This window comes from Pseudorasbora parva, chromosome 1 (genome assembly GCF_024679245.1).
Source record: "Pseudorasbora parva isolate DD20220531a chromosome 1, ASM2467924v1, whole genome shotgun sequence".
Taxonomy (NCBI): domain Eukaryota; kingdom Metazoa; phylum Chordata; class Actinopteri; order Cypriniformes; family Gobionidae; genus Pseudorasbora; species Pseudorasbora parva.
Window position 1 is genome coordinate 69,912,116 of NC_090172.1, and position 14,301 is coordinate 69,926,416.

Below are 14,301 nucleotides of genomic sequence, written 5' to 3' on the forward strand. Positions count from 1 at the left end.
TCCAGAATAATAATCCTCCGCTGTGTGTTAATAGGCCAGAGGAGAACTGAGTCTGGTTTCTCTAAGGTTTATTTTTCTCCATCATGCCCTGATGGAGTTTCGGTTCCTTTGGTCGCCTTTGGCTTGGCTTGCTCAGTTGGGGACACTAAAAATATGATTTAAGTTATTCAACTAAATATACAAATAAAATGTATGAATGAGGTCTTATTTAATTCTATAAACTATAATACTGATCTGCCAACATTGTCTCTCTATGATAAATTAAAATAAGCTGATAACATCACTGTTTACTCCAGAACGACTGTACAGCCAAATCTAATTCTGCTGCAGTATTGTCCTGTTTAACACTGAAGCTGCTCTGACACAATCGGCGTTGGAGAAGAGCGATATCAATAAAGATGATTGATTGATTAATCTTGATTTATCTTGCATTATTCTGAAATCATTATTCTAGTATGGAGTCCTAGTGGAGTCCTTTATTTCTGCAAATTTGTTGCCAGGATAGATCAACCTGAGGACTTTTTTGAGATAATCTGATTTCTGACTATCACTGTATTACCAAATTGCAGGTTTTCGTGACTATTATTAAAATTACACTTTTTGTTGAGTGAGCAGGTGCAACCACTTAAAGGTAAAATATTCACTCTGTAACCATCTGACTAATATCAGAACTGGCCAGTTTGTGTCCGTGAGCTAAAGTAATTCATTTTGCGAGCATTCAGTGCGAAATCGGGTTACTTGATGAGCGGATATTTGAAAATAAGAGATACTAAGAAAAATCAACAATCTAAATGAAATCACAAATAATCTTATGATCAGCTGTTAAATTACAAACGTAACAAACTGAACGAAGTCACATATAATTGGAGTCAAATAAAATTATTCATTGATTCAGATTTAAAAATAGATATCAATAAATTAAGTACATTTAACAGGAATGCTGAATATGTGAATTAGGGTGTACTCACGCCTGGCGCTCTGAACCGTGCCCGAGCGCGTTTGACCCCCCAAAGCCCGGTCCATTTGACATTCGTTGTGAGCGCTCCACTTGAAAGAGGTGAGCCAGAGCGCAGTTCGGTTGGATATAATTAGATAATACTAAAGTTTAAAGTAATAAAAAGTTTAACTCAAACAAGGGCTGTTGTTTCATTTAGTTCAGTCTCTGGTGTCAAAGGTCACCTTAGCAATTAAAGAACAAACACTTAAGCAAAACATGCTCAGCTCAAAGTATCTGGTTAACTTTGGTCCCAAATTGTTATCAATTTTACTTCTAATCTCTGTATGAAGAATTTTTGGGTATACGTTAACATTATTTTGCCATTCTCACTTAAATAACTCACAAATTAACTACAGTGTCCTACACATACTAGTGAAACATAATTGTTCCTAAGCCGATTATACCTAATAAGCTGACAATAAAAATGGTCATGTAAACGCGGTAACCTGTTTTCTTTTATTGGAGTAAGGTCATGAACGGCTTAAGCATAAATTGGTTTGGACAGGTAATTTTTGCCTCTTACCCTGATTTCATGCTACAGGTAAACACATTAACCTGCTTTTTGTCAGCTTATTGAAGTGCGCATGTGTGATCGGTGACAAAAAACACAAAGTTAGAGCAGATTTAAATGCATCCAGACAGAGCGAGCTAGCATTTGCATGAAAGGACATATATTAAACGCAGACCCTTTTAAGACCCAGAAAACTGTAAAGATGTGTTCTCATCTCATGCAGCAGAAGTAGAAGAGGTTCAGTCAAAACCTTCATGAGGGATAATATGAGCCGTAAATCTCCCACTGATACGGCGCACGCTTTATTTGACATCACAACTGACGTAACATTTGAAATACTCTGAGTCAGATACAGACATAATTAATTTTGACGTCATTACAAGGAAATAACCCAGGTTATTAATAAAGTCATGCACACGTGGTTTACTTGCGTTGCCGGTTTACTGGTTTGCATGCAAGCGCACTCATTATATCTGCTGTCTGAATATTTGTTTGGCTTGACTGAGATTATCAGCATCTCTCCACCACCCCATCACCCTATCTCTGTTTTTCAACGTCAAGCACTGACAAACCAAATCAAAACACAGGAGGGAGTGTTTTAGACTAAAAAATGTATAGATGGTCATCAGAGCCAGGTATTTACACTCTTGTTGAGCGATACACCGTCTAAAAGATACATTCCTTTTTCTTCTACCAATGAAAATACTTTAGGGAAACATTTCCTGAACATTAGCACTATAAATATGACCAAAGAAACCCAGTTGGCTTTAGACTTCAACTGAAGACATTACCAGACCACTGCATTCATCAACATACTGAATACACGCAAGGACCCCAGGTTAGACACCACTTTAAAATGATATGAACAGGTAGTGTTATGACTATACAAATATAGTAGAACAAATATATATCTTCAAACTAATGAGATGCATGGGTCATTTCACTGAAGGCAATGTTTAGAAATTATTGTTGCATTCAGTGAAGGAAGGATTTATGCCATTATTTGTTTATGGATTTGTTAAACACTGAATTAGATTACATTTTAAGGAATGTTAAAACAATATGAGAACTAATGCAATCAGTAGCAAGTAAAAAATAACTTCAGAATGATAAAGTAGTCATTATTAAACTTCAAATGTATAAACACCGCCATTGTTCACTGTTATTAACTCCAGCCATGGCATCAGAGCACATTGAAGTGGCAGCTCTAGGAAGACCTCTGTATCCTGGGATGCTGTATGACTGCCGCGAGGATTCCTTCATTCCAGGTGCTGTACTGAACCTACTAAAACGCTTTTTATTCCCCTTCTCACCCAAATGTACAGTGTTAATTTCATCACCTTAATTGTTTTTAGTTTTAGCCGACTAAAATCGAATGAGTCTAGATAAATTGTAATGCATTCATTAAGCATTTAAATGGATAGTTCATACAAAAATGAACATAATCCCATGATTTACTCTTCGTCAAGTCATTATAGCTGTGTATGACATTCTTCTTTCAGACAAACACAATCAGAGTTATATTAATAAATGTCCTGGCTCTTCCAAACTTTATAATAGCAGAGACTGTTGCTCGGTTTTTGAAGTCCATAAAAGTGCATCCATCATATAACTGCTCCACACGGCTCCAGGGGTTAATAAAGTCCTTCTTAAGTGAATCAATGTGTTTGTGTAAGAAAAATATTAATATGTAAAGCTTTATTAAGTAAATGATCTAGCTTTCACCAGATCGGCTTTCATATTCAACTTATGGAAAGGTGTAACGCCTCTCACAGTTGCTTACGCCACGTCTGATGACATTGCACACCAGTAACACAAGATCCGCAGTCTCTCGTCTTTCTCGTCCTCGTTGGCGTCTTTATCCGTCAACTCCGTCAATCAATATCAAATTACGAACAGGTGGATACACGCTCCAAAAGAGTAGAGCGATGCCAAGAAAAACAAGGGAGGGACGAAACAAAGAAGACAAGGACAAAGACCAACCCACTGACCGTAACAGAGCTCAATTCACTGTTTGAATTTGGTTTTTAAAAACATCTATATAGCTTTAAAATGCTGTATTTCTGTTTTAATTACCCAGGGCGAAAATAAATATATTTAAATTGTGTTTTTTTTTTTGGACATATTTAATATATTTAAATTAAACTAAATCCATTTTTAACAATTAATTGAATGGACTTTAAGAACATTTTAATAGCGTTTCAGTACATTACAAATGCATTAATATTACACTACTATTATGTTATATGCTATTTTTTCAGTATTCAAATTGGTATAAAAAGTGCAAAATTATTAAATATAAATGTTAAGACATGTACACACTTTGAAATATAGAAAACTTTAATGTACTATACATTACAAAATAAATTCCTTGAGTACATTAAAAAAGTACAGCAGCATACATATTCTCTTGACAAATACATTATAATAAATGAAAGATCCATGAAGTGCTATGACAGAGCTATTTTCATACACTTTCAGTTTACCTGTAATACTAAAAAGCACACTCTCTCACGAAAATGCATATAAATAATACAAGTGTGCAATGTCGTGGAATGTGTACAGCAAAATTAGTTTTGGCATACATATGGTACGCAGCAAACTCCGACTATTGATACGCATTCTCATGTGATTGTGTTGGAATATGTATAAGATCACTGAATAAAAGTTACTGGAGAACAAAGCCCAGGTGAAAAGAACATACTATTAAATGTATTAAAAGTCAATTATCAATCAATCAACTTTATTTATATCGCGCTTTTACAAAGACAATTGTTTCAAAGCAGCTTCACAGTGTCAAACAGGATAATACTGCAGCAGAATTAGATTAGGCTAGTTTGATTTGGATAGTTTATAGAATTAAATAAGACCTAATTAATTAATGTTATTTGTATATTTAGTTGAATAACTCTGATCATAATGTTAGTGTCTCCAACTGAGCAAGCCAAGCCAAAGGCGACCAAAGGAACCGAAACTCCATCAGGGCATGATGGAGGAAAATAAACCTTAGAGAAACCAGACTCAGTTCTCCTCTGGCCTATTAACACACCGTGGAGGATTATTATTCTGGACACCGCACAGCTCAGAGGTCATATTAGAGCCGAATATTCAACATTTCAGGGTATCACAGAAGAGACGGGATAGGATGGGGCGTCGATTACACAAGAGTATGAATACATGAAAGATCAGAGTTATTACGGCGGAGACGGGTTTTGAGCATGTCGTGCCAGTGAGGCAAATTCAGAGGAGACACCATTTGACACGGCTCAGCAGACACTCCAGGATGAGCTGGTCATGTCCAGGCAGGTCCACTGTCCGATCCGGTGCACAATTCAAGTCGTATGTTTATATTATATTTGAATTGTACTAAAAACATACTGCACTTTTAATACATTTACAGTTTTTTTTTGATTGCTTACATACTAAAATTAAAAGTAGAACACTATTAGAAAAACCTTACACTCAAGAAGCAAAACATCAGCCCATATTTGCACAACTATAAGCACATTGTCAACCTCACATCTGTTGCAAAACTCTACACACAGGGATTTGCAAAACACTAAACACACTTAACATACATCACACACAAAAAAAAAAAATCAGGGTTGCCAACTGGGGAGAGGGGGGTCTATTTCGAACTTAATTTAGTATCAATTCATATGTAGTAATAAGGAAAACATTGTTTTTTTAGCACTATTTTAAACGTTTCCTGGGTCAAATTAAATGTGCTCATGTTCATTAATATTCACCTGTGTGTGCTTATAAGTATCATTATTCATTAAAAATATTAGGATACTAAGTCCTAATATGATGCATAAGTTATTAACGTTTTAAAATTTCACATTTAAAGAAATCTAGTGTTTGATCATATCTAAATATTTATTCAAATGGAAGACTGTTTTTGAGCAACTAGATTAGATACATGTATATTTATTAAAGAGCCATAAGGCACCTAATGGGTAATGGCATTACAAATTAACATTATTATTTTTTAAGCAACAAAATGACTCTAATTTACCTCTTTGAATTGGAATTCTCTATTTTAACCTCACAAATTGAAATATAAATAATAAAAATATTAGAAGAAATATATTTTAAGTGGTCATTAATTGACAATAATTATTGCACAAGTAGTTGTTAGTAGCCTACCAAAAGATCTCTTCAAAATATCCAATAAACATTATTGAACTAAAATATAGAACACTTATTTAATTAAAAAATTGTTACGGTGTATGGTAACGTTCTATCAATCTCCATAATAAAACGATCCTGTGAATATGGCTGACTTAATAATTGATGCACACTAAGCTGTACTGTTTAACTTGCAGCAAACATCTGTATAGTGAAGCTGTTGTGTATCCGCTTAAGCCATTCAAATGCATTGACACAGCGCTAGAAGTTTTGAGCGCTCCATGAGCCACGTGACTGCGTGCGCCGCCGGTAGATGAGAGCATGTTGCAACTCCACTTTTCAACGCCTCTGGCTTTAACATTAGCGCCAAAACGCTATTTATTGTTTGAATTTTGCATTAAAACTTAATAATAATAATTGTAAAATATAACAAGCAGGTTTGGCAATTTGGTGTGAGATTAAGTTGGGCAGCGTGAGTGCGTGACACAGAGCCTGAAAGCGTGTGTGTCACGCCAAATGGGTGAGAGTGTACTGGTAATTTTCTGCCAGTACATTATCCAGTAATTTTACAGAAATTTCTGTTAACCCTTAAAACAATCTAATGCAATATTCAAAACAGGGCGCGTTTTCAAAACACTACACGCAATTAGCACAACCACACACACAATTAGCAAAACACTACAGATCCTTAGCATAATCACAGTTTTTGCCCATATCTGACAGCTGATTGGTGGAGAGGAGACGTGATTAGGCCAATCATTATATGGGGATTATTAGGAGGCCATGATGGGCAAATTTGTCCAGGATGCCGGGGTTACACCCCTAGTCTTTATCGACGGACATCCTGGGATTTTTAACGCCCACAGAGAGTCAGGACCTCGGTTTAACGTCTCATCCCAAAGACTGAGTTTTTATTATTTGATAAAAGTGACAGAAGATTTTTATTTTTGATTTGGTTATCATCTTGTTTTCTTGTGTGAAAAAAAGGTTGTTGACAACAATTATTTGTCAACGAAATTAACATTGCAAATGTGAATCAACAAGACAGTACATTTGTGTTCCTGATGAGACATAAGTTGATTAATATTAAATTAGTAGTCTTATAGATACAATATTGGCATTTCTTCAACAGAACATTGTGTCCTCATACTTGACTGTTAAAGTGATTTCTCATTTCAGGTGTTACTCTGTGGGATAAGGAGTCACTGAACAAAGATTTGGACACCCATCCACAGCCCAAGACAGATTTGAAGTACAGTAGCTCAGACTCTCTCTCTAGTAAGGCCAGTCTCCTGGATGTAAGTGCTTCCCTGAAGACCAGCTTCTTAGGAGGGCTGGTGAAGGTGGAAGGATCTGGCAAGTTTCTGCGTGACACCAAATCATCAAACCAACAGTCCAGAGTAACAATTAATTATATAGAAACCACCAGATTTGATCAGCTCACTATGAGCCATCTGGGAAAAATCACCTACCCTCAGGTGTTTGAGCAGAAAACTGCAACTCATGTGGTCACGGCTGTACTGTACGGAGCTCAGGCCGTTATGGTGTTTGATCGGACATTTTCAGAAGAGGAAGAAAAGAAGAGGATTGAGGGAGAACTGAATGTTATGGTCAAGAAGATCCCTTCATTTTCTATTGAGGGAAAAGGAGCTGCAGAAATTACAGATAGTGATAAGAAAAAGGCTGAGAGCATTGATTGCACATTTCATGGTGACTTCCGTCTTGATCAGAACCCTACCACTTACACAGAGGCCGTAGAGGTGTTCAAGAAGCTTCCTACTATCCTAAAGAAGAATCCACAGAATGCAGTTCCAATCAAAGTATGGCTCTATCCTCTTTCTCTACTGGAGCCAAAAGCTGCTCAGCTCGAGAGAGAAATCACCACACATCTGGTTTCCAAAACTGAAGATATAATAGAGGAGCTGGGTAAAGTAGAGAGGACATGCAACGACCTGTCCAGAAATACAATGGTAAATGTTTTCAATGATATCAAAGAGAGGCTGCAGTCATTTCAGAGCTCATTTAGCATTTACAAGACAATGCTCCTGAAAGCAGTGACCAGGGTATTGCCTGCTATAAGAGGAGGAGAGAAGGAGGAGAAGTCACTGGAAGATGTCCTGAAGATCCACTACAGCTCCCCTTTTAATGCTGACAGTGTTAACCAGTGGTTAGATGATGTACAGGCTGAACTTGCCCTCTTGAGTTCTCACACCAAGATGCTGGAGGGAATCAAAACTGAAAACTCAGTCCAGCTCAACTCCATCCTCCTTACTCCTAATATTGATGTTGTGGTGTGCTTGAACTTTACATCTCTAAAGTATGAAGACCCATATCTTTCAACCCTGAAGCGGTTTTTAGAATCTGAAGATTTTAAAGAGCTAGATGTGGTAAAGAAACTATGTTCTAGAATGCTAGAATCAGAAGAGTGGTTCAACAATCATGCTGTCATCTTAAAGATGAGAGAGAACTTGTCTCTTTTCATAAGTTTTTCAGAGGCTTATAAAGATGAAAAAAGATACAAATTCATTATGTCTGCCATCCCCGATCCATCCAGTCCAGGCTCCTCCATCCGTCTGTATGAAAAAGGGAAGCTGACAGACACTCAGTTCCAGCCCGTGTCGAAGCCTCCTCCACCAGAATTGAAGGATGTCCAGAAGCGCAGTGCGTCCCTGAAACTGCAGAAGTCCCCGACTGGAGAAACTGTGCAGTTCAGGGTGGAATACCAGAAGGTGAATGAGGAACAGTGGCATGCCATAAACACACCTGATGAAGACTTTACTCTGACTGGATTGGAGTTTGAAAAGCAGTACATGATCCGCTGCAGGATAGTGGGTAAAGTGGGAGTGAGTGAAGCCAGCGACACTATCGGCCCCATACTATCTTCAGGTAATTTCCATATGCATATTTCTTTGCATTGAACTTTATATATTTCCTTACAAATGTAAAAATTGAAATTGATAAAAGTCAATAGGCAAGTCAAGTCACCTTTATTTATATAGTGCTTTTTACAATGCTGATTGTTTCAAAGCAGCTTCACAGTGTTAACAAGAAAAAAATGCAACAGAATTTGATTCGGCTGTACAGTCGCTCTGGAGAAAACAATGATGTGACCAGCTCGTTTACCCATAGCTCATCATCAGAAAATTTAGTTGATATAGTTAATTAAGTTTGTTAATTCAATTTATTTGGATATTTAGTTGAAAATTTTGTTTCCCCAACTGAGCAAGCCAAAAGCTACTGTAGCAAGGAACCAAAACTCCTTCAGGGCCAGAATGGAAAAAAATAAACCTTGGGAGAAACCAGGCTCAGTCGGGGTGGAGGTCTCCTCTGGCCTATTAACACACCGTGGAGGATTATTATTCTGGCAACCTTACAGATCAGAAATATTCATATCAGATCATAATATTCGAAAGATCGGCGGTATCACGGCGGAGACGGGTATATTGAGGATGACGGGTCGATGGGACATTTACATGGGGAGTTTAATAGTCCAAGCGGAGGTCCACCATCTGATCTGGATACGGCCCAGATCTGGCTGAGTGCAGTAAACCTCGGGATAAACAGATAGACTAACTTTTTTTTAAATGAGTACATCAGGTGTTTCACTAGTTCGCACTTATATCAAATTAATTAGATGAGCTGCAGCTGTCTAATGGTCTTTTTGGGAAGGCCGGTGAGAAGGCCATTACAATAGTCCACCCTACTGGTGATGAAACCATAAACAAATTTCTCTAAGTCTTACACTGCATTAAAAGTGGGATTTTTGTCAGTAAGCAGCACTGTATATTGTCGTGGAAGTTCAGGTTTATGCCTGCACATGGCAATGGTACATACATAACCGAGACGTTCCTTTTCATAGGTTAACTCAACACTGCGAACCATTCTATGGGAATTAAATACTATTACGCCTTCACGAACCTGAGAGTAGAAACCGTGGAAAGCGTCAAGCAGATAAAACCTGGGAGCAATTTTTACATCTAGACCGTAGAACTTGACAAAGGTGTTTGGAGAAGACCAACCTGCTGCAACACAGATATCATCCAAAGAAGAGCTGTTAAAGAGAACCTGGGAAGAGCCATTCCTTTGGCTGAATGAGCATGTTTCCCTCAAGGTGAAGTGAGCCCATGCGCCCCATAGGCCGCTGAAATAGCCTCAACCACCCAATGAGACATTCTGTACTTGGTGACGGCAGCTCCTCTGTTTTTACCACTAAAGCACACAAATAATTGTTCCGATCTACACCACTGGGATGTACGGTCGACATAGATCTTCAAAGCCTGTGCCGGACAAAGAGTAGGGGGTTGCACGTCAATTTAGCAGTGACATTGTCAGGCTTTGTCATTTACAACAAAGTAAGCTAGCATTGTAATATAACAATTAGTCCAATATATAATGATACAGTTTACAGTGGCTTCATAAATTAATTAAAAACGTAAAGGATTAAAGCTCACCTGATGCAGATTCTTTGTTCTTCATTGAGTTAACAAACTTTGCTGTATTTTCATGAAATTCATTAAAAAAGATACACCGCCATCTTGCTCCGACCAAATTGACTTGAAAGCACCATTAAATACATAGAGTGATTGGGGTTATTAATGAGGTACAGGTGAAAGACATGACTAATTAGACTGGAACAGGACCTCAATGAAAACACAATGAACACAACAGACATGTGACATATGTGTCTATGTGTTCCCTATCATAGGAACTTGAGCTGCGTCACCACTTTGGGAATGCCTCTGCGTGATTGCGTCTTGAAGCATGTATGTCATCAGTCCAATAGGAAGATGGAACGTCATAGGCGGGTGACGTCACGGACCCGGAAACTATAAAGCACACCGGCAAACGCACACCGTTAGCTTCTGTTGTCTTCAACAAGCGCTCTGTGTCATTTGTCTGTCCTAATATCTGTTAATGTCACTCAATCAATCAACTTTATTTATATAGCGCTTTTACAATCACGATTGTGTCAAAGCAGCTTCACAGTGTCAAACAGGATAATATTGCGACAAAATTAGATTTGGCTGTACAGTCGTACTGGAGAAAACAGTGATGTTATCAGCTTATTTTAATTTATCATATAGCAACAATGTCTGAGTTCAGCTGTCTTCCTCCGAGGAGCTGGATGTCTGCAGCGTCTATGCAGGGGTTGAGGACTCGCCACTTCAATCCCCTGCCAGTGAGGAGCATCAAGAGCGAGTCTGTGTAAAAAGCAGGCTTGACGAGCACGTTCTCCCCGCACGCTCTGCTCAGCCTCAGACTTTGGTCTATAGTAACACAAGCATCGATGTACATGTGCTACTGTTTGGTGCGAGGCATGCATTCAGCTCCTGAGGGTGCTGGCTGTGTTCATTGCGAAATATCTTGACACGTATAGAAAAAATGAGTGCGCTTATCGGGAGCTTCATCCTCACCCCTGTGGTCTTTCATCTCGAGGGATGAAAGCCAAATATGCTGTAAACGGATTGTATCTCACGTTTGCTGAGGCAGCGTGTAGATGACGATTCCGTATGAATAAATATAATATTAAAACAGTATCGTCTGTTGATTATGGCTGATTTAATTCTGAGGAATTAAAATTAAAAATTATCTGACTTTGAGGAGTTAGATATGTTCTTTCAGTCTATCATTCGTGTGGCTTTAATTCTGAGGATTTAAATAGGATTTATCTGAATTTGAGAAGCTAGATATTTTCAGCCTATCCTCCATATGGTAAAGACATTGTGGTTCGATGCCACGGGTTTTAAAAAAAGGAAATAAAACACTATGGCAAGACCTGGTCGCCACAGAGAGGCATTTTTTTGTTACGAGCTCCTCGCACATGGCGCAACAAAACAGAGTGTCGCCATTCGCACCCCCCCGCAGAAAGGGTGGGCTAATAGTCGGCAATCTCAGGTGCAGCCTTCTAAGGGTAAAACTGATCTGAGGACAGTTATTATTTCAAGGAAGGCTGCGTCAAAAAATCCTTACGCTACAGCGTTCAGGGCTGTGAGGGTTATCCCCTCCGCGGGCAGGTGGTGTTTACCTCTGTACACGGTAACCAATCTACCAACCCTGCCCAAGCGCCGGGGCGTGGAGAGCCCTCGCGGGTCATCCGAGGATAGCTCGCACCCTTCGAGGAGGTAGGTGGCGTTGTCGAGTCAGTTGTTCCCTGCCGGTCAGCCGTTTCAGGGCGCTGCACTCGCGGTGCAGAGTACATCAGAGGCCAGGCTTTAGGGCCGGTACTTCATCGTGCCAAAGAAGGATGGAGGGTTGCGCCCGATCTTAGATCTTTGCGTTCTGAACCACTGTGTAGCAAAGCTCAAGTTCAGGATGCTTTTACGCAAACAGATCGTGTCTCAGATCAGGTCCGAGGACTGGTTTGTCACGATAGATCACAAAGATGCATACTTTCATATCTCCATCCTTCCACAGCACAGGAAATACCAGAGGTTTGCTTCAGGGGAGAAGCTTACCAATATCGGGTGCTTCCCTTCGGTCTAGGACGTTCACCCTGCATGTTCACCAGAGTGTGGACATGCATTAAATTGAGGACTGGCTGATTCTAGCACAGTCAGCTTGTCTCGCAGTTCAACATCGAGATGTTATTCTTGCGCACATGAGGGAGTTAGGGCTGAGGCTCAACTCCAAGAAGAGCGTTCTTTCTGTAATGCAGAGATAACGTATCTAGGCGTGAGTTGGGATTCGGTCTCTATGCAGGCCCGGTTTTCAGAGCTTCGCATAGGGTTGACCAGGTTCGGCCTAAAGTGGGGTGAAACTAGGCCAGTCGCTCACTGTAAGACAGTTTCACAGGCTGTTGGGTCTTATGGCAGCAGCGTCCAATATCATTCCATGCGGCTTGTTGTACATGAGACCGCAACAGTGGTGATTTCAAACCAAGGGCTTTTCCCTGAGGAGAAATCCTTTCCGTGTTGAGTGGTCGCTCAGCCCAGGGCCTATGGCAGGAACACCATCCTTCGTGGCATAATTGTCTAAAATGCTGGCAGTGTTTCAGGCGCTGAAACACTTCCTGCCGTATCTCAGGGGCCATCATGTGCTCGTTCACACAGACAGCACATCGGTGGTCTCTTATATCAACCATCAGGGAGGTCTGAGGTCACGCCAGCTATACAAGCTGGCGCGCCTTATTCCCCTCTGGTCCCAGTGGAACTACTCTCAGTGAGGGCTATGTACATTCCTGGGCGGATGAATGTGGAATCTGGAGCTGGGCATGGCTCCTTTGGGAGAGATTTGACAGGCTCAAGTGGACCTTCTTGCCACTCACGAGAATATGCATTGTCATCTGTGGTTCTCCCTAGTGTCTCCAGTAACTCTCTGACTGGATGCTATGGTACAGGAGTGGCCAAGGCTGCCTTTGTACACTTTCCCCTGATTGCTCTGCGTTCAGGAGTTCTAGAGAGTGTGCGTCGGGACGGGGCCCGTCTTCTGTTAGTAGCCCAGTTCTCGCTGGGCCGAGTATGGTTCTCTGACCTTGTGTCTCTCCTCGATGGCTCTCCCCTGGAGATTCCGATCAGGAGGGACCTTCTCTCTCGCCAGGAGTTGTGGAAACAATGGGCTTGGCCTCTAAGGGGCTCATAAAGCTCATAAACTCTGGTCTCTCAACCGAGGTTGTTGTGACCATTCTACAAGCTAGAGCTCCATCCACGAGGAAACTGTACACACTGAAGTGGAGGCTCTTCACCTTATGGTGCAGAGATCCCCTGTGGGATCCAGTTAACTGCCCTGCGAGCGTGGAGCTGGAGTTCCTGCAGGAGAGAGTTCTCCGCTGGGTTAGCTCCCTCCACATTAAAGGTGTTTGTGGCAGCCTCAGGTGCTTACCACACTCCTTTGGGTGGTGTTTCTTGGGGTGACTCCCTCTGGTTACTCGTTTCCTTCGTGGCGCTTTGAGGCTGAGGCCTGCAGTACGCACCAGGGTGCCGACATGGGATCTCTTGGTCCTTCAAGGTCTTTCCGAGGCTCCCTTTGAGCCGCTCGAGGAAGTTTCCATGAAGTTTTTTGTTCTAAAGACGCTATTTTCTCCCTAAGAGTATAGGAGATTAACAAGCTGTCTCGGTGGCACCCTCGTGTTTGGAATCTGCGCGTGGTATGGCCAAGGCCTTCTTGTACCCTAGGCCGGGCGGGCTATGTTCCTAAGGCTCCTCGAACCCTATGATACCTTTGTGCTGCAAGTCTTTTGTCCTCCGCCTCTTGTGACGTCAGACCAGGACATCTTTATTTGCTTGTGCACTGTTTGTGCCTAGACACTTATGTCCACATAGCTGCCCTGTGGAAGAGAACAGTACAGTTGTTACTCTGTTATGGACCTTCCTCGAGGGGGCAGTTTCAAAGCAGAGGATGGTAGGCATCCGGCTCCTATGGGGGTGTGGGTATTCTCGTTCCCAAAGCTGTGACTTAGCTTGAGTTCCTATGATAGGGAACATATCGGTTATGTCTCTAACCTTAGTTCCCTGAATTGGGAACAAGATGCTGCGTCACCGTGCCATACCCGCATATGCGCCCGCAAGCCCCTTTTTTCATCCTTTTCAGAAGCTAACAGCCTGTGTTTGCCAGTGTGCTTTATAGTTTCTGGGTCCGTGACGTCACCCGCCTATGAAGTTCCGTCTTCCTATTGGACTGCTGACATACATGCTTCACAACGCAATCATGCAGAGGCATTCCCAAA

The 14,301-nt window shown here is 40.9% G+C and overlaps 1 protein-coding gene across 1 annotated transcript; it reads left to right on the forward strand.

Moving 5' to 3' along the window:
* The first annotated feature begins 2,685 nt into the window (after nt 1-2,685).
* Nucleotides 2,686-10,352, forward strand: LOC137077046 (stonustoxin subunit alpha-like). Its single transcript, XM_067445216.1, has 3 exons — nt 2,686-2,776; nt 6,819-8,525; nt 10,345-10,352. Exons 1-3 carry the CDS (start codon nt 2,686-2,688, stop codon nt 10,350-10,352), a joined length of 1,806 nt encoding a protein of 601 aa, XP_067301317.1.
* The last annotated feature ends 3,949 nt before the right edge of the window (nt 10,353-14,301 follow it).